Raw genomic sequence first — 21,314 nt, 5'->3', positions numbered from 1 at the left:
AGGAGTGGGAGCATGATCATTTTCCCTATGTGTGGATGCAGCTTCTGACACAACCAAAACTCTAGTTTGGGGCCCAGTGTTAGAGCGGTAACCCAAGCATGACAACAAGGCTTCCAGGCCATGCCAGAGATTGGTTCATCACATACGGACAACTATCACATCCTTCCTCCTATTTTGCTGGCTCATTTCCACCAGACCACCAGCTGAGCATCCACCGGCAACAGTGGCAATCCCTTTAAGCAGGCAAATCTCCTTGAGCAGGCATAAGCAGGCAAATGGTAAGCCTCCCTTTCCTAAAGAATTTTATTTGCATAGGGAATGAATAAGGATATGTTATTTAAGAGAAAGATAAAATGCAAAAAGTACCACAGATTCTAATGTAGTATAATGCATATATAACACTTCTTTATGAAAAGGCTTAAGTTTTAACATTCATTTTAATCTAACTGCTTTCTCATGAGAGGTGCATAAAGCAGTAGGCAATTGAGCAATATGTACAACTTAGAGATGTGAATTGGGAGGAAAAGATAGGGAAAATGATTTACAGTGGGAATTTTAAATTTTAATTTTGGCAAGCGTAAGAGATCTCAAAAGAAACAGAAGGGCTAGAGGAGCTGACCTCGAATCTGGAAGTGACATCACATTCCTTGCTGAGCTCTTCCCTGCCTGAACATTGTCCTTCAAAAGGCACCTCCCCACTTTCCCCAAATATGCAGGAATTTCCTGAATCAGTTGAAACCCTACTCCCGTTGCTTATAAAAACTATGCCAAGAAGCTAACAGAAGCTTATAAAAGGACACATATCAAAAGTGTTTACAGACACACACACCCCCCCAGAAAAAAGCAAGGAATAAAGTAAATGATCAGCATGAAAACAAAACAAAAATTGTCAAGTATTACACAACACAACAAACATTCAAAGTGTAGTATTTACAGTGGATCAAGATTGTACCATATAAGAATGGAGTCTGCTTGGGGAGAGATCTCACATAAAATTGTTATACTGGATGAAAAAATGAAAAGATCAGAGAAACTAGTTTTAAGTAAAGTTTCTGTGGCAGCTTGTTGGGTGACAATGATGAGCCGTCTGGTCACAGAACCTTCTCTGACAGGAAGTTTGAAAAGAAACCTCCCCCCCTTGAGAATTCTGCAAGTGACAGTTGAGAGAGATCGTTAAAGAAACTGACAGTTGAAACCTGACCACTGAAACAGACAGTTGAGGCTGGAAGCTGGAGTGAGAGGAACACAACTGCTTAAGATCCTGTGTGTATGAGGGAAATGATTTGAGTGTCCTTTCCTAAGGGAAATTACCCCTAAGTAAAGGCAGTGATCCCTAATCATCTTTAAGGAAGAAAACTGGGGGAAATTGTGTGGGATAGAAAAACAACATTAATCACAGGAGGGATAGTGGTAGTTGGTGAGGGAAAAATAATTAAAAACAGGAGATGTTCTGTCATAACATCATATGTCAGATTTAACATTCAGGGTGTGGTCGGCAGACATGTGATGCAACATCTTCTCCCAAATTAAGCAAATCTGGGTCTGGTCACTCCCTGAATGGGAAACCTCTGGGAAACCTTAGATCTCAAGTGCTATGATGAAAGAAATATGAAATCAGAACACAATTAATTTCCAAAAAATGTCTGGCTGCAGTATAACATAGGTGTTCGTCAGAAAATTAGAAGAAAACTCAGTGCTCAGACACCTGTATCCCTATCAGATGGTTGCTTCACTTTCAAAGGAACCCATGGAAGAAAAAGCAAGTAGGATGAGCCCTGATCAAGCACGGATTAGGCTTTCTCTTTGGCCAAACTGTTAAAGCCTTGTGGCAACCCTACCAGTGACAAGGTGCTTGGGAACTATTGCAAGGTTAGAGTACTTTTGGAATGGTGAGGAAAAACATTTGGAACTTGGTACTTTTGGAACGGTGAGGATGGAAAAAAAGGAACATATCCTGTTTTGTATGATTCCTTTATCCTGCTAGAACAAAAGAAGAGAAGCATGTTTTGCACCTAATATACCTGGGCTCTTCTTTATTCCTAAAGTGAACCAGGCAGCGGTAATGAACTAGATTACATTAGATACTCTGCCAGTTATGCACGAGGCAGCTTCCAGAAGTGGCCCCTTCCCTTCATAAAGGAGACCCACTTGAATTCTTGAGAAATACAACTCTTAGATAATATGGGGCTGTAGATAATATGGGGGGAAGACCAAACAGAGATTAAGACTGAATCAGTTACTAGAATAAACCCCACTGATTTACTTCCAAGGAAACATGCTTAAGATTGCATTGTAAATAGATACATAAATATCTACTTGGGAGGAAACTCTACATAAGAAAGTGAGACTTTGTAAATACGCATAAGTACTGGACTACATGGCCAATGAAAAGTGCTATAGAAAAGCACATGAGATTAGATCAGAGTGGCAACTATCCTGGATTTCACCAGAAGTATGAAGTTGCTCACCATGAGCAGATGGAAAATCTCAGAAAGAAACCACAGTGCTGGGTTAAATACACCTTATATTTGTTCTTGCATGTGCTCAACAGGAAGATGTTTTCTAAAAAATGGCCAATTATCTGCCCCCCCCATCCCGCCCCTCCCCCCCATCAATATACTGGATCTTCAGTGAGAATCAAAAATAACTTATTTGACTGCAGAAACCAAAAGCAAATGCCACTAAGATATGCAATGCAGACCATATATATTTGAACACGCTTTTCTGCTCAAATAACTTCAGAGGATTGTCTCTCTGCATAGATGCCATTTTGCTTTGGAATCATTTGTTATCGTAACTAAATTCTTTTATTTGTATGTCATTAGGGAACTAACATACTTACACTTTGGCCTCTTACAATCAGCTTTGATTATTTCAAGGGTCACTCTGTACAATTCTTTATCCTGCTTGGTCACCTAGAGGAATGAGAGAAGTTCCATCAAAGGAATCTTTTTTTATAATGTATGGCAACTATTCTATTTGATTTCTCTCAAATAATACACAGCTGGAAAGGAAAACTCCAGGGTAGCTTTAAAATGCAAACAGGCTCTATAGGTTGCTCCTATTATATTCAAACCATCTTTCTTTTTGGACACTAAAGAAAATAATCTGTGTTCTAATCTATGGTTTCCATTTACTAATCCCTTTCTTTTACACAGAGGCTTGATTTAGATATGATGTAAGACCTGATATCCCAGCTGATGAGACCTATCTATGTCTATGGTACTTCCCACATTGCGTTTAAATGTGACAAGAACACACATTACACAAGTACATGGGAAGGGCTTTATCTGCAGCCTCTCTTACCTATAAACTGGAGCTTTGATACTTACACAATAGACACCATTGGGATTCTTTGATTTCTGGAAAAGAGCACCCTTTTCCTGGAGCACCTTTATTGCTTCTATGAATGAGCTCCTAATCAGTTTGGCATTGAGGCCAACTTTGAAATCCATCTGGGCGGGAACACAGACAAAAGATGACATATTTATGGTTGGCATCCCAAGGCAGGGAGGAGCAGGCAAGTCAAATACAACAGGTTGTTTATTGAGATCAACACAGGGAACCAAAGTGCTCTAGCCCTCATCTTCAAGTGGCAGCAAGAGTGCCGCCCTGTAGATTAAAAAAAAAGGCTGGAAAACAAAAACAAATGAAAGGGTTTGCTGCCAAAGTAATTACCTCATGACAGACTGATTCATTTTTAATATGGAAGAAATGAACCAGAGGATCTATGAAGGAGAGAGAAACGCATGATAATTATTCGCTTTGGTCTAATGCGTCAACTCTGTCAGAAGAGTGGTTTAATGAAGAGCCTGCTCAGTGTGAGCTGACATACGGCACAGCTTGGATAGTTCGTGAAAGAGAATTGCTAATGACAAACTCCTTGAAACTGACAGAAAGAGCACAAGAGGCAGGTGCTAGCTTGAAAGTACGAGCAAGGAGCTTCTTGGGCATCCCAACACCTACATTTATGAACCTCTGGCACACTGTAATTTGGATGATTCACCTGTATTTTGTTGAAGAAGCAGAGGGATAGTGTGTGAAGCTTTGCCTTCTCCTACCTTACTGAGAAGATATGCAGTTGCTTTAAACCTAAGTCAATCCACAATTCCTGCAATTTGCTTTCCAAATCCTTTATGGTCATCAGAGATGGCTGCAATCCCAAGACCTATAAGTCTTCAAAAGACCAAGAAACACTTCACACAACCCACCAAACCTGATACCTTTTACATGCCATGATCCCTGTCCCACAATTTTTGAACTGTTTTCTTTTGTACCCATATGTATATTTAGCGTTTTATGTATATATATAGTTCATGAATATAAGTATGTGTGTGCATTTATGGGTAGATGGATGGATAAAGATAACAAGCACACTTTGCTGACCAAATATAATAGTTTTCAACAGTCCTTGGTCATCACACATCATAGACACTCTAAAGCTCTGCTCCCATCTGACTATATTTCCCTCCCCTAGTTTGGTCTAGGTCCTCTGAAGATCCTTTCCTTTTCAGTTCAATTATACTATTATACTGCACTATATTAATTCCCATCTGTTTCCAGTACAGATAAGTCATAGCTCTAACAGGCCTTATGTACCTCATGCTTCTTCAAATCCACGCTGATCAACATGGATCACCCTCACCCAGAGCTGTCTCTATAGCAGAGATAAGTTCAAGTTCCTACAGAAAACAGAATCCTGCAATTTGAAGTAATTTAATACAATTCCCAAATCTCTGTAGGGTCTGAGAAACAAAAAGAATTAAGCCTCCCTGCTTCATTAATTCAAGATTCACTTATTTGTAAGATTTATAGCCCTCCTCCTTTGAGACAGGCTCAGGGCAGCTCACAGTGACCAAGTCTGCAATAGTAAAATCACCTTATACAATCAATCTCAAGAGATTCAATTTCAGTTTCTTGGTACCCCAAAAACTATATGTGATAATCAATCAGAAAGGGAGCAAATCAAAGAAGGACCATAAGGAAGTCCTAAAAGGAAAGTAAAAGAAAGGCATGGGGAAGAAAGAAAGAAAGAAAGAAAGAAAGAAAGAAAGAAAGAAAGAAAGAAAGAAAGAAAGAAAGAAAGAAAGAAAGAAAGAAAGAAAGAAAGAAAGAAAGAAAGAAAGAAAGAAAGAAAGAAAGAGGGACAGGGAGTAAGACCAATTAAGATGGACACTGTCGCTGCCCTAAAATAAGTCTGGTGGAACATCTCTGTCTTAGAGGCCCTGTGAAACAAGTAAATCCTCCCTGAGTCTTACTTGAAAGAGTGTTCCACCAGGCCAGTGCCAAAGCTAAAAATACTCTGCTTCTGGTTGTGGAAAGCTGGGCCTTGTGTACAGCCCCCGCAGCTCATTCTATCCAACAATCCTAGGCATGGATTCTAGCTGGGGCAGGGGTGGGGGAGTCAGTTGTGGAAAAATGAGACTGGGACTTGCAGATCATGGAAGCTGCAGCTTGTAAACTTGATTAGTAAATGCCCACTGAATATATACAACCTTAGTCAGACTTCAAGCTTATTTAACTTGTTGAAATTGGAACTTCTTAAATTTTTAAGTTCACACTCCAGTATCGCGATGGGGGAGGGAAAGGATATACTGTTCATGATTATCGCAATTTCAACTTAAAATAGGTTAACAATCATACATTCCACAGTGTAACAGCAGGGAATATCCTGGCTGGGCTGGGGTGACTCTCAGTTTCCTACACACCACCCAGTGTTGCAAAAATCCTCCTACAGAAGTGCAAAGGGGAGGGGGGGGAAAAATGTATGAACAAGGGTGCACAGAGGGAACAACTGTATTGTATTAAGAAGTTAATGTCTGTAAAGGCCTTCAAATTTGACCCATCATGCATCAGTTTGACTAACTTAACATGGTCAAGGACCATTTACAGGGTTCAGCAACAAGCCAGTTTTAAAATGGCACTGGGGTGGCAGATGGTCTGCATATCCCTGGAAAACAACTGAGAACAGATCTCCTCATTTGCTTCATATCCCAGCTACCATCTTGCTCCATGTTTGTTGATTTGTAATGGATGGATGGAGAACAAGCCATAGTGTGTGTGAAATTGCCCAAATGCAGTAAGAGCTAGAAGTATTAAGCAGTCAGTTATCAGAGGACATGTAAGTTCTGCAGTGTACTTGAAGCGTAAGAAAGGCTAATGGAGTGGTGATCATGGGTGTGGAGCCTACTGAGCAGCTCTAGTGAGCAAGCTGACTTCCCTAGAGGCACAAGGAGAAACAAAAAAAACTGCACCAGTCACTAAGAGATACAAAAATAAGGCCAAGGCTGATGGTGCAAAATAAGGTAAAAATATATTTCATTACTCAGCTAAAATTCTCAAAATTCCCTAACCCATTTTGACAAGAAATGTTGTCTTGCTGCAATTTTTCAAAAAGAGTAAAAGGCCCCAATGGCCTTGGCCATATTTTTTATTCCTTAGAGACACTTCATAAGGTCATGGCAGAGATGACATTTTACACCAGGAAAACTAAGCTACTCAAATACATTATCAGAATAACTCCAGATGAATACTTAATACACATAGCTGGTGAAATCAAGGATATTTGACATAGTAATGGCAATACTATACCTTTGTGTGTCCATAGTAAGAAGTCTGTTTAGCCCTTAACCCACAAAGCTAAATAACTTGGAAGAAACTTCAACTTGTGGCCAAATTGCATGTTACACCAGTCACCTTGGAGAAGTTCACGCCTTCTGTTTCATTTTTTTAATTGTATTTTTCTGCCACAGACTAGCAGGGTACTTGTTACAATCCAGTCCTATTTGCTTTATTAAAGTTCAATGAAATGCATTTCTTTTATGAAAACAAATGGTTGCCAGGAAGCAACCACTATAAAGGAGTTCACAGAACCCAGTATGAATAGGAGGCAGTTTTGTAGTTATTTTAATTCAGTGAACAGTTATTGAGGGATTTAAATACCCTCCCACAGTGCTAGGAATCTAAAACATCAGCCTTAAGGCTGTAGCTTGCCAAAAAAAGGTACCCCCTCCTTTTCTGTTCAGAGGTAATGAAACTCTGTAACTTTTGTTACAGAGACACAGATTTAAATACTGATGATCAACCTTTGCTACTCGCACAAATAAGATTTTAAAATAAATATGTACATTCTGGCCAGATTTGCATCTGATGGGGTTATGCATAACTTGCACTGCACTGGAGTCATTCAAATTTACTCCAGGTGCATATCTGGCGTATGACCTTGTTCTCTGCATGCTACAAACATTTTATAAACAAATTTCTGTTTAATCAGAAGCACAATAAAAGACAGAAATCTTTTGCTATTGAAAACTAGCCCACATCTCAAACAAGTAGTTTCTTTATGTACAACTCTGACTCCAATTAGAATTTGGACATGGAACCCCCCCCCCCCCTCGCTCCCACTCCAAAGTTTTGCTCTGAAGTGGCTGGAATATCCAAGAAAAAGGAATGTGTAACACAGAGCAGATGTCTGCATTCCCTTGACAATTTCCTACAATAAGTTCTATCTATTTAATATTTGAGTTTAATTTATCCTGCTTTTGACTAAGTTCAGTACTACTAAGGCCTGTCACTCAACTGGTGCATTGTCTGCAAAAGATCTCCCGTGTTCCAACAAAGTTACCTAACACAACTTTGAAAGTTTTCCAATTGGAGCCATTATTAAGTTGCACCTTTCAGAGGGCTTGCAGTTTTATCAAGCAGACACTAAAGCAGCTAGTCGCTAACTGTATGCACTTAGAGCTAAAGTTTCCTGAAAAACTCAGCTTTTACTAACCTTTTGACAGTCAGTTCTGGCCCTCAAGATAGAAGACAAAAAGCTTAAGTGTTTGCAATGGGCTTACTATTTATGGGTGAAGGTTTTGTTCTACCTACGGGGCAACTACTACACTAAGATGGGTATTTAGTTCATTGTTGGAATTGGTAGGTGAGCACATGAATGATCTAAGGTGTCTCCAGAATAAGTTGCCATTACTCACTTGCTCAGAGGTGGCCTTGGATCCACATGGCCTGATGAGTGAAACTAGTGAATTCACAGTTTCAAGTTCCTGCTGATAGAAGTTCTGAGTTTTGCTCCTCAATAGGAAGTCCATTATTTTTTCACTCAGTAAAGTGATGGAGTTCAATACAGCTGCTGAACCTTGGCCACTACCAACCAAGAGAAAGTAAAATCAAACATGAAGATTACACTGAAGACTGACCAGATCAAATAGTTATCGAAGTTCTGTACTAAAGTAAACCATTTTGTTTTCCAGCATCAATCAACCATTATAAGGCTGGATCAAAACTGGCACAAAGCTATGTAATTGTTTAAGTTCTTCCAGAGCGAACTATAACTGGCAGCTCTGGGATCCAAGTTTACTGGGCATGTGCTTGAAGTGTTGGCAACATATGCTTCTTAGCTGCAGAGTTACAACACATCAGAATATTACAACACTAAGCTTAATGCATGTCCAGAGGTTATAGACAACTACTTAATTACAGATGCTGCATGACAGTTTTTAAACTCTCCGTAATCCATTTACACCTTAACTGGAGCATCTGAATCCCAAGAACTAGGCTTTTGGATTAGTTCAGTAGCTGAGGTTGACTTCAGTGCCAAGTGAAGAACATAAAGGAAGAATTCTTGTCACCCTGAGAAAATATCGGTGGCCCTAAATCCAAGGCAGAAAAAAGATCACCCTACATGCACTCAGAAGTCCATCACTGCAAATATTCCAAGCTCTTTGCAATTATAGTAAGGTTGCAAGAGAGTGTTGTTTGCAGTACCAGTAGTTCTTGCAAAATGAAACATTTGTAGTGTTAGAATTCCCACTGGCATATGAGCACTGAATTTTGCACAGTAAACTGTTTTTGTTGTTATCTTTACCAGAGAAGGTCAGATCTCCTTTACTAATAGTTGGAGGTTTTAATTAGATTTCCAAGTCATAAGACACGATAGGTGCACACTCCAACAAGACATTTACTATCAAAGGAAACTGTGAACACCTAGTGTTCAAGCAAGCATGCCCTTGAGAATGCTTGGCATCTCCTATTCACTGACCTCTGTGTCTCTTCTGGGAGCTGGAACTTCTTATCGTAAATCTCTCGGTATAGATGGGGGAGTTCTAGCATCCTTGAAATCTGAGCATCATAGATAGGATCATTGACTTTATCTGAAAAGATATGAGGGATACACAAGCATATTGACATCTGAGTTTCAAATTTACCCTTGATGTTGTTTTATTTGACTTATATATTAAAATTCCTTTTATCCATATCTCCTGAATATGTCAGTTTAGTGTATGGCCTGCATGGAACCTTTTGAAGTGAGGTACAGAGGTTAGAATGATGGATAAAGGTCTGGGAGACGGAGGTTAAGTTCCCACTGTCATGGAAGCTTGTGGGGGTGATGATGATCCTGTCACACACATTCAGCCTAACCTACCTCACAGGGGTTTTGTGAGATAAAACGGAGGAGAGGAGAATTGTGTAAGTCCCTTTGGGCCCTTACTGGAAAGAAAGGGATATCAATGAAGGAAATAAACAGGGCTGTACATATTACGTATGTGTATACTAGGTGTCTGCATTTGAAGCTGACCTTGTGGTTTGTCCCTAGAAAAAGAAGGAAGGCCAGCTGCTTTGCTCACTGAATTGTGCCTGCTATTGTCATTTAAACCCCTCCCCCTTCTGCTTGGTGTATATGGTGATACATGTGTGTATGTGATAAATATCATCACATCACTTTTGACTGATGGCAACCCCATGAACTCATGTCTTCCACAATGTCCTATCATTAACGGATCTTGTAAACTGAGGACCGTCACTTCCAATCCATCTCATGTTGGGTCTTCCTGTTGCCTTCAACTTTCCCTAGCGCTATTGTCTTTAAAAGTGACTCCAGGGTTCATTCTGCACATGCAAAATAATGCACTTTCAAACTGCTTTCAGTGCTCTTTAAAGCTGTGTGGAATAGCAAAATCCACTTGCAAACAGTTGTGAAAGTGGTTTGAAAATGCATTATTTTGTGTGTGCGGAAGGGGCCCAGGATTCTCATCATGTATCCAAAAGAGTGATACACAGGGTTAGATCTTATAACACTAATGATCAGAGACTCAAAATAACTCAGCTTTGACAAATCCATCATAACTACAAACTCTTTGGATATGGCTTAGATAACTGGCTGATGGCTGGATAAAAATGCATACTGTTAAACAAGTAACTGCTCACAATACATGGAGGCGCTGATTTCTCGCTTCTGTCTGTAGATTTTAATGAAACCACGGACTCTCACTACATCACCAATATCCAGTCTACTTTTTAGCCAAATTACTTCTTGGAGCTTCCTCATCTGTTCAACAAGATCCAGGCTACTTGAGCTACCAGGATGAGAGTCATAATCTGTGACAGAAGAAATATAACTTAGTCGGCACTGCTTTATTAACAACAATATTTACACAGCCAAATGGATTTTGAAAGCTCATACTGGATGTTGCTTAAAACATTACAAGCACTGAAGGCAACATCCCAGGTGGTATGTTATTCTTAAACATGAAGGGGAAGATCTAAGCTCCCACAAATAGAGGTAGGGAGTTCACAGAAATGCACATTTCCTGAATTCTCCCATCAGTCCCCTTACTTTTCTCCTGAAAAGCCACTGTAGCAGACTGGAGGACTCTTCAGAAATACAGGCCATGTAACAGAGAGGGCTGTAGCAAACGAGGGAAACTTGACAAAAATCACCCTGATCCCACTCCTGTATGAACTCAACTTGCACAAGAGGAGTAGCTGTACTATATCAGTCACTCTGCAGCCCCTGCACACTGCATCATGTATTGTCCTTGACTGTTAATCCTCAGCAGCAGCTTCATGGGGTTGCTGGAAGAAGAAGATGGGAAACATCACCCTCAAGTTGTAATTTCAGATGCAGCAATTAATGGAGGAAATCCTAACAATGGTGAGGTACATGCATGGACGCATGCAGAAAGGCAGAGATACTGGAATTTCTCCTTGACTACAGACATCATATCAACTCTCTGTTTTGCCGTGACAGTTTAGAAATTCAGGCCATTTCCGCACGAATGCGGAAGCAGCCGGGTCGGCGTAATCGACGCCGACCCGACGACGCTAGGACCGTCCGCATGGATGGTCCTAGAAGGAGCCAGGCAGCCGGCGCCGCGGAGCGTTGGTGCCCGGCCGACCCAGCGTGTCCCCGGGCCTCTGGCGCGTCACCGAGGCCTGGGAACACGCCCCCCTGGCCCTGCGCACCTGCTCCAGCGGCGCAGAGCAGGGGGGCGTGTCCCCAGGCCTCGGCGACGAGCCGGAGGCCCGGGGACAAGGTAAGTACAGGGAGAGAGTGGGGGGGGGGGGGAAGCGCTGGAAAGCCACTGCCGTTCACACGGCAGCGGCTTCCAGCCAGCATTTCCCAACAAGTGCGCTTCCAAGCCATTCAGGCCATCGGGACGGGCGGCCGGCACGAGGGCAGCGCGGCTGCGACACAGCTGCGCCCCCTGTGCGAACGGCGGCCTGGGGACGGCGTTTTTGCCATCCTCAAGCCACCGTTTATGGCCTGTGCAGAAAGGGCCTCAGTCTGTAGAGATGAAACAAACCCGCATTTGACTGAGCACCTGCATTCACATGTCACAGTAAATTGGGAGCTTCAATTGTTCAGTCATACTTCGTATGAGGGAAGAAGTGTAAGAATGACACAAGATTCACTCATTCCCATCTCAATTCCCCTTGTCTTTTGAATGTGGCCACAGTGAGTCCATAGCAGTGGCAAAGTTGAACTGATTCAACATCTCAGCCACTAGGTTACATCAGCTCATGAATAAATATTTACTCTTAACCTGGCATCACACTTAAATATCTGTTGATTTTTTAATGTCACGTCTCTGTTCTTTTATTCTCACTACCTGAAATGCATCTTCCTCTCAACATAAGACCCCTGTGTATATCCAGCATTGGCACTTTCCATTTCATGCATCTGATGAAGCAAACTTTTGCCCATGAAAAACTTATGCGACAATAAATTTGGTTGTCCTTGAAAGTGCCATTGGATCCTTCTCATGCTACAGATGGTATGATGCTACTCTTCTGAATTTCAAACTTTAACCCAAAAACTAAATTAGAACACCCATCCCTGGGAAGAATCGTCACAATAAAGGAACCTTTACACTATATATAACAAAAGAACTGCAGCTTTTTTGGTTTTGCAAAAGACACAAATACACTTTGACAGAACCTTCACGCTTATTAGTTCTAAAATTCAGAGCCTTGGCAGCACGGACCTCAGCTGTAGCAGTTTGGGGAAATTGCCTGTCAGAACAAATCCTCAGAAAAAGCAAACTGCTAAATATTCTATCTCTTCTGTGCACTTAAACTCCTCATTAGATTTTACAATGAAGCCAGTGATAAACGAAAGATGACTTCTACATTAAATCTTATCTTTGGAACAGCTATTGTCAATTTTTGAAGGTATAACATCAATTAAGGTTTGGCTTCTAATATATTAGCTTGTACTCAAGCTTAATTTTACCTCAATTGTATATTAATACAGTTTTCCAGCTACTTTCAGTGCACCAAGAGGAAAAACTACAGCATTTCCTTAACCATAGCCACTTTTTCTAAATATTGGCTGAGAGTAAGTCTACAAAACCAGACTTTTAAAGACATTAAGAAATGCTTTCTGTCTCCCACCATTTTGCCCTGCAGACTTCTGAAGCAGAAACAAAGGGCAGAAGCTGGAGATGTTATGCAACAGGCAGGTAGCTAGCAAGAGAAAAGCACCTGTCCCGAAACACGGCTGGGAGGGGAAACTTACTGGATCAACTAGTCAATAGGCATAAGCTAGTGTTTCCACCTCCAGTTCCCAAGCTTCTCCAGCCACAGAGCTACAATTCAAGGAGACCATACCGGTCCTATTTGCAGAGTACAGGCCAGATGGGAGAGGAAGTACAGAGGGATCAGGAGTCCATAGAGAAAGGGGTGAGATAGCTGCTCCTTATAAGAAGGCTCCATAAGCTGCCTAGGAAGGAAAATGGAGAGTATACTACAAGTTTGGGGACAGCCGTTGTCCCAGGGAACAGTGAGGAAGCAGGTACAGCAACACCCCTTGTCTTCCCATTCTGAGGCCTGTGATGCCTTTTTTGGGCTGGTGGAACGAGTGAGGAAGAGCCTCTCAGATCCATCTATGTGTACCTCCATATGAAACCAAGAACTCTTCATCTGGAGAGGACCAACACAACTCACATATACTGCCATCTACTTTCTACATTTCGTTATAATCAGAATGAAAGGTGAAAGGTATGCTAGAGAGAACTAAAACAGAACAAGATGCTCACATAAAGGGAAGGTAGTAAAGAAGAAGCCAAGACTTGCTACTATGTGCAAAACAATCAAAGAGGCCTCAGATCAGTGGTGGAGGATTAGGAATTATAGCTGTTCGCAGCAAACCTCTTTTAATAGCCTATCTTAGAGCAGAAAGCACATCAGGAGCAACAGTAAAGGTTTCTTTTAATGTTTTCAGTTGCAGACTGCTGATTTATTCAACCAGGCAGGAGAAAATACTGTTCAGTTGTCAACAAAGGGAACTTAGAACTGTGTTTTTATCAGTATTCACAAAGCTAAGCCAGTATCAATGTCAACAATGAGATAAACATCTCAAAATGATTCTTCCTGATTTAGGTACTAGGAAATAATTGGAAATCTGAAGCAGAGGGAAAGCAGGGGTTAATAATACAGTAAAAACAGTCAAAATTAAGCAGCAACTGATTTGTATGTTACCTGACAAAGACTTCTGTTCAGTCACAGGATTTTTCCAGCAGATGCAGCTTATAATTCCTGTGCCATCATCCACTAGAAGACAATAGCAACATTTGACAGTATGTTGGTTTTACCATTCTCAAAGGTAAAGGTTCAGAATTCAAACCTTTCTTTTTACCAGTTTGCAGTTGCAAAGATTTCTGCCAGTAATGGCTGTCTTGGGGGTTGAGGGGGTATATAAAAGGAAGCAAACCATTATCCAGTATTTCACCAGCATTCTCTGTCAGGCTTCCTTTTTGAGCAAATACTACTTGCCACTGCAACAGATCAATAGACTGAATCTGCCTGGCCAATTCCAGACATCAAAGCAGGCCACATATACTCGCCCTCTAAATTCCTCCTCTTACAGCCCTGTCTGGTGACGATGGATTGAAGGAAAGAGAACATCTAGCATTTGAAGAGACTGTTGGGGGCTACAGTGTGTTGTTTCAGAGAAAGAAAAGAAGGAAATATAATTTTTACATGCTTGGGTTGTAGAGATTTGCAGGACAGTTTCAATATGGCAAGAGAAAAGTGTTCTGTTGTTCATGTGTCAATATTGCTAAAGCAAACCAAATCACTGCAACAAGCAGATTTTTAATTCCAAATTATAGTTGTTCTCATCCTCTCTATTCTGTTATCTGAAAAAACATCATCTCTTTATACAAACTCTTTTGTAAAGCAGCAAATGTTTTTCACATCCTGTGAAATAACACAAGTTGAAAGAGATATAAGCTGTGGAACAGGGAAAGGACAACTTCCATTATCCACTACAACTTGAACTTGGGTTGCAAAGAATAGGTGAATGAGGGCAGGGAAGGCCTCAAAGCTATTTTTTAAGGAATACCCAATACAAGGTTGTCAACTTGGAAATACTTGAAACTAATATTCATGAGCTAGTCCTATAATTTCTATTCAGCCACCTCTGTTTCATTTAGGTGATTTGTGGCATTAGTGATTTGTGACACTTAGTAGTTTTTCTGTCCCTTGGATCAGTTTCTAACCCTTTTCAGCAACCAGACAGTAAGCTAGAAGGGCCACTGGTCTAAGCTAGCATTTGTAAGTTATTACAGAAGACAATGAGTTTTTACAGAGTTGAATGTGGCTTTTAACAGGCTGCTTTTACAGTTTTTAATATGATGTTTGTGCTCTTTATCTTGAAAACAGAGACATTTCAAACAGAACATGTAAAGATTCCTTGTTGACCCTTTGTTTGCTCTCTGGCTACAGCTCTCTAGGATCCCAGGCAGAGAAAGGTCTTTCACAGTACCTGCTATCCAAAACCTTTTGATTGAAAATGCTAGAGATGTAACCTGGGGATTTCAGCATACAAAACTCTTTCACTGACCTAGGATCCCCTCCTCTTGTTTTTAAATTTACTGTTATTTGACCTGGATAATCTGTTTTAGGATAAAAGGTAAAATATTAATGTTTTAAACAAACAAATTAAAAATAAGTTTATGTTTCCACTTCCATTATTAAACGCCCACAACATGCAGCCAATTTTGAAAAGCATTGGTATAAACACAAAACCCCCACCAGCTATTAGCACAGAAGTAAAACACCTATACATCTCCCTCCCTTTTTAATATTTCTTTCCACACCAAAAGATGGATCATTTCTAAGGTTCCTAAGGCAGCTGATGCAATCCTTTCTGATTCACTCCCCAGCTAGCAAAGCCTCTTTTTCAAGCTGCAAATAGAAGTTACAATTTATTTAACTGAGTCAGCCGGACTGCAGCTGAAGGAAGGACAGGGAGGGGCAGCCTGGCAAAATCTTGAAAAGTACACTGGGAACAGTCTGAAAATGTGGGAGAAAAAGGAAATAGATGCAATCAATGGGAAGTAGGAAGGCAGCATTAAGCAGAGAACAGAGTGGAGCCCTTTTGCAGAGTTCACTTTGGAATACCGCACAGTTAGCTTATGTGACATTACTTATTTTTCATATGAAGGAAACAAGTCTCTGTAATAAGGAATATGACATAACTGCAAGGCAACTCACAGCTATAATGTTTGCAAGAGGGAAGGTTCAAAGCTGCCATTAGCACAGTTGATTTGGTGCTTACCATTGGTATATCAGAAAACCATCTCAACCATCTAGACTTTGCCATCGAGTGGTGAAGGAGAGGCTGCCCAGACGCTGTTTAGAATGCACAGCAGAGGCCAAATTGCTCCTAAACAAACTACTTTATAAGGCAATGATACCAAAACTCAAAGCAACTTGGACATTCATGCCCAAATCCTCTCATACCCTGGGACAGTAGAGAGCTGAAACCCTCAACTGCTATCACTCAGCATGTCACCAGAAAGCCAACTCATACATTGTAAAGACCTCTTGTGCCTCACATGGTCACCTATGATCCCGTGGATCAGATATGAACTTGGAGGTGTGAGATTTGGAGGAGACTCAAGTTCACCCAATGCCACTGTTTCTTACTGAAAATAGTTCCAGTGAGTTGCTATTTGCCCAGCTGAGTAAACTACACTAATGCACTTCATGTTAGGTGCTGAGAAGATTGAAGTTCTTCTCCCTACAAGGTACTGTCCAGTCCAAATCATCCACCTTCATACACAGTCACACACACACTTAGGAATTAAGTTCCAAGCACACAACACCAAGTGCACAATTGATCAATAGGACCTGTGGGAGACAGGAGGGTTTTATAATATGTGAACTAGAACCAAGGGACAGCTGCTACATCTGACTGCTTCCCATTTGCTATAGGGCAGTGAAAATTCCAACCCTCCTAGCAGAAGCAACTATGGGATTAACTGACACATGAAAAACTGTACTGGAATACAGTGTTTCAGTAGCTTACTAGGTAGAAAAAAGAATGTCCTCATTTTTAGGCAGAAGTGAGATTTACATCTAAGATTATTGCACGCTCTTCCTCCCTAACAGCAGCCTTTTCTTATATCATAATGCTGCAGCTAGAGTCGTTCAGCAGCCCCCACTCCCCCACAATAAGCCTTTTTAAAATGCTCTTTAAAACTTATATCCAAATAGGCGGATGGGGGAGATTTGTTCTGCTCAGAAAATGTAGTCAGATGGCCCAAGTTGCCGGTTCCTTCATAAATTCCTTTTAAATACATGGGGATGAATTCTACCAGTTCTGACAATTGCGTAAGAGGAAGGAAGGAAGATCTTGCCCAGGTAACCGCTTCACAGCATTTCCAATTTTTGTGGCTATTTATTCATGCAGGTTCTGAGATTTCAAACTCTCTTAGGGGAGGATCATCAGGGTATGCCTCCTTCTCTGTGCTAGTGGAAAAGCTGGTGGGATTGGACCTGTAGTCTTAGCTAGGACCTGTGGAGTCTTAGAAAAACTGAGATGGCGAGTCCCAGGCTCCTATTGTTTATTGCATGCTTGTAAAAGAAGATGAAAGTCTTAACTGTCACTACAAGGGGTTGAGGACGAAGGAATGGTAACAAATGGACAGGGAGGAAAGCTTTTTGTCACTCATGATTAGCATCTGGATGGATTATCCACATATGTGAAGGGAATATAACTGACAATCCTAATACTTCCTCAGGAGTGAATCCTTTTAAATAACAATGGGACTTGCATCCGAGTAGGTCAGTTTAGGATTGCTCTTATGGTATTATTTCAGGCTTCTTGTGATTAATTCTGAAGTCATTCCTGAGGTAAAGTCATATCAATATAGCTATATAACAGCATATCTAACAATGAAACATTCTAAGCATTTCAAGAATGTCCCTAGATATTTGGAAATGTGCACTTGCATTCACTTAAATGTCTGGACTGTACTTAAATGAAGTTTCACCATATAATTCCCTAAAAGACTACCAAGGACCACTGCCCTCAACAGAACATTTCTTTGAAGACAGAAAGATGACAGTGAGAAACAGAATGCCTTACCTCCATAAGTATGAAAAGCATCTCGTTCTTTGCTTAGAACCACAGTTCCAAGAACATCCACTTGCCGAATTGGATGCCTATTATAAAAGAATATACCTAAGAAGGGAAGAAGGAAAGTAAAAAGATCTAGATTTTTAATAATGATACCTCTTAGTTTTAGTCAGCCACTGTTAATTTCCACAACTCAGTACCACAATTTTTTTCATGCTTAGATCAAATAAAAAGATTCATGGGCACTGATTTCAACTCTTGATCAAGGTACTGTATTGACCTACCTCCCATCCATTTCCTTTAAATTAAGCCAGCAGGATGTAGACCTATGAATATTTATTTCACTGTATTATGTTACTATATGAAGTGTCCAACATTTACATACTCTTTAAGTAACAATCAGACACAACATTAAGACAGATCTGTGCTTGCATTTATCTATACAATATGATTTAGTGGTTTAGAACATGTGGGAATTCTGCACTAAACTATTCACCCATTCTCAGTCCCACCCTTGACAGAAAGTAATTGAGATTTATAAAGCCTGTTCAACAACCTTCTTCCCTTGATTAGGGTAATTTACAGGCAGGAAATCTCTTTCTTTCTCAGGCTGACATCCTGTGAAAAAGTTCATGCATCAAGTTCCAAGTGCACATTTTTCATCCTCAGCCTCTACATTTTGTACTAGCATCAATCCCATTCACTTCTGATAGGCTACTTCTGACAGAGCACAGGCCACCTTACTTGACTAGCAAAACTGATCCCAGCTAACTTACTGGCAACCTTGTAGGGTTTGAAGGCGGGAGATGTTTGGAGGTGGTTTGCCATTGCCTGCTTCTGCATCATGACCCTGGTATTCCCATCCAAATACTTGCCAGGGTAATGGCTATGAGTATGTGGCTGGCCCAAGGTCACCTAGCAAGTTTCCATGGCAGAGTGGGTTGCCTAGGTCTTATTCTGTCACCTTAACCACTATACCACACTATCTCTCTGCAAAGCTGACTGCCTAGACTGCCTCTGCAAAGCTGACTGGTGGTCCCCGGCCCCTCAATGATGTGGCTGGCCTCCACATGGGCCAGGGCCTTTATGGCCCTGGCCCCGGCCTGGTGGAACACTCTTCCTCCAGCTGTCCAGGCCCTGCGGGATCTTGGTGAATTCCGCAGGGTCTGTAAGACTGAGTTGTTCCACCGGGCCTTTGGAGCAACCAGCAGCTGAGTATGGCACCCCTGCTCTGTTACATCTAGGTTACCCTCCTATGGAGGAGTCCGGCCATTCCCTTGGGGAGGGTTTTAAGAAAACGGGTTTATCGGACACCTTCTACTATGGTATTAACCTCTGTTTTTAATGAAATGTAGTACATTTTAACGAATACCCACACGGATGGAGCCTCTGTGAGTTGCTGTTGTTTAATTGTATAGTTTGCTCCCGAATGAATACCCACACGGTATTGTACACCACCTGGAGCCCCTCGGAGATAGGGGGTTATAAAAATCTAAATAATAAATAAATAGATAGATATAATCTTGATCCACCCATAGCACAGAATGAGCCCTTAAAAGCATGTTGTCATGATGGGACCTTTGGGGGGAAATTCACTTTCGCTTTTGCAGGTGCAGTGTTATCACTTCTGACTGTGGCCTTGGAGTTCTGTGGCTGGGAAGAGACTCCAGGCCGGACAATGAAAACTGTTTGCTTCTCATGTGGGGATGGGAATCTTACACTCATATTATCAAGAGTCTGGAGTGCTTTTCGCCAGAACTCTTTCTATGTTCCTGACATGTCTTCAATAAAAGCCTTGAACCAATCAAGTGAATTATTGTCTGAACGGGGAATCTGACACATGTAGATATTCTAACATGACAAGTAAGTTGTAATAAAAGTGCTTCCCTATATGTAATCTCAACATTTATGGAGAAATTGACAGACCATTCCATATCATATCCAAGGAAGTACAAGATTATAAGTCAAAGTTAAATTCTCCAGTGGTCTACATCTGCACAAGAAAGTGTATCATGCTGAACTGAATATTTTTTTTCTGATTGCAGAATGTGTTTAGAGACACAAACTTTTCACTTTTGTATCAAGCATTAAGGTGCAGGTTTGCATTCTTGCATTTGTATCAAGTATTAAGATGCAGGTTTGCATTGCTTGATATTAATGTGTCTTAGCATCAGTGCACATAAAATGGATGCCACCACAGCTGTATCTTAAGGCTTTCTCAATGGTAGATGTTTGCACGATGTATGAAAGAGCTCTCAATGTGTGTTAGTCCCCATGTCAGCCATTTCAGCATGGTATGATGGTCAGGGTATCAGATTTAGGAGAGTCAGGTTTGAGTCTCCATGCTGCCATGAAGGTTCATTAGGCGACCTTGAGCCAGTAAGTCTCCTTCTGAGCCAAAGCTGTCTCACAGGGTGGAGAAGATGAAATGAAGGAGGGGAGAACAATGTCAGAAGCCTCACTTAGTCCCCACTGAGGAGAAACATGGAATATAAATATCAAATTAATTAATGAGAAGCAACACAATGCAGATATTTCAGAACAATGCACAGGGGGGCTATGTGGTGGCAGAAACTTCACTGCTGTTTGACAGAAAGATGTAGTTCCCTGCACTTTTCTTCACCTACGCTCTATTTTTTTTTCAGTTTTCCTCCTAGCCATTCCCTACGTATGTTCATTTTAGGGCAACTGTGTCAGACAAAGGCTGTTCTGTCTAGAACTGGAATTAACTTCTGACCATTATTTCTTTTCAGCCTCATGCAGTTTAAGATTTGCAAGCTATTCCTTTATGTTTCAAGTTACAAGGTTCTGAAGAGTAACAACCAAAAAGGCAGTCTCAGTGCCATTAACGACACATGGGCAATACTGGCTAGAACACAACAGGAAACCAAACAGAGCATACCATTTCCAACAACTAGTAAAAAAGAGGTGTGGTGTAGGGTAACACCCAGCAACCAAACAGTTTAACTTTGTACTCAGGCATTCCTTTTCTTGCTATGCAGGAAATTAGGAAGAATTAGTGGGCTTAACATTATATATAATTTCATGTTAATTTACAGTAATTCATGTCCCTACTTCAGTATGTCCTATCACAAATATATTTCTTTTACCTTTATTTATAAAAACTGGGGTATTTACTTGGCAAGTCCCAGTGACATTTCCTGGTCACTTTCATTTCCTTGTAGTTCATGTTTTGCTTCAGTAAGGAAAAGGATGAGATTCTTAAGGTAACGTTGCCCATGGGTGCAGTACCAATGAAATTTTCTCTGAAACATTTTCTCTGGGGTTTGAGCAAGAGGAAAATGCCACATCTCAGAAATAAAAATGTTTGCTTGAGGGAAGATGTTTTGATTTCTTGCAACAACTGCTACATTTCTTGTAGTAAAAAGCTGAAATGTCAGGAGTTGAGGGATAAGAAACTGAATTCCAGTTCCAGTAATCCCACAGTTTATTCTTTCAGAGGTCAAGAAAGCTTATGCAAGAGTTGAAGGACAAAACTTAAGTGGGAATATTCAGTATCATTTTTATTAGTATTATTGGACACGTAAAATAAGAGTTTGTTCTTACATGTCTTCTAAGAAAAAAGACAAAAAATAAACAATATATTTGAAAAGTAAAGCTGCAGTTTTAGCCTTGAGTTATGCCAGCCAGACGAAAATAA

At 40.8% G+C, this 21,314-nt stretch overlaps 1 protein-coding gene across 3 annotated transcripts in view; it reads right to left on the bottom strand.

Moving 5' to 3' along the window:
* The window catches only part of STN1 (STN1 subunit of CST complex), a 34,567-nt gene that overhangs the window by 4,096 nt on the left and 9,157 nt on the right, over window positions 1-21,314 (bottom strand). For 2 of the 3 annotated variants that reach the window (XM_048505927.1, XM_048505926.1), the window contains exons 3-9: window positions 17,663-17,758; window positions 13,765-13,836; window positions 10,210-10,380; window positions 9,044-9,155; window positions 7,980-8,148; window positions 3,333-3,455; window positions 2,843-2,915 (exon numbers count right to left, since the gene is read on the bottom strand). In XM_048505927.1, coding sequence (XP_048361884.1) covers window positions 2,843-2,915; window positions 3,333-3,455; window positions 7,980-8,148; window positions 9,044-9,155; window positions 10,210-10,380; window positions 13,765-13,836; window positions 17,663-17,758 — 816 coding nt within the window. The remainder of the gene's footprint in view (window positions 1-2,842; window positions 2,916-3,332; window positions 3,456-7,979; window positions 8,149-9,043; window positions 9,156-10,209; window positions 10,381-13,764; window positions 13,837-17,662; window positions 17,759-21,314) is intronic. The other variant, XM_048505929.1, reaches the window with a different exon arrangement.

The sequence above is a fragment of the Sphaerodactylus townsendi genome, linkage group LG08 (assembly GCF_021028975.2).
Source record: "Sphaerodactylus townsendi isolate TG3544 linkage group LG08, MPM_Stown_v2.3, whole genome shotgun sequence".
Lineage (NCBI taxonomy): Eukaryota > Metazoa > Chordata > Lepidosauria > Squamata > Sphaerodactylidae > Sphaerodactylus > Sphaerodactylus townsendi.
Note: the sequence above shows the minus strand (reverse complement) of the source record. Positions and strands in the feature narration are given on the sequence as shown.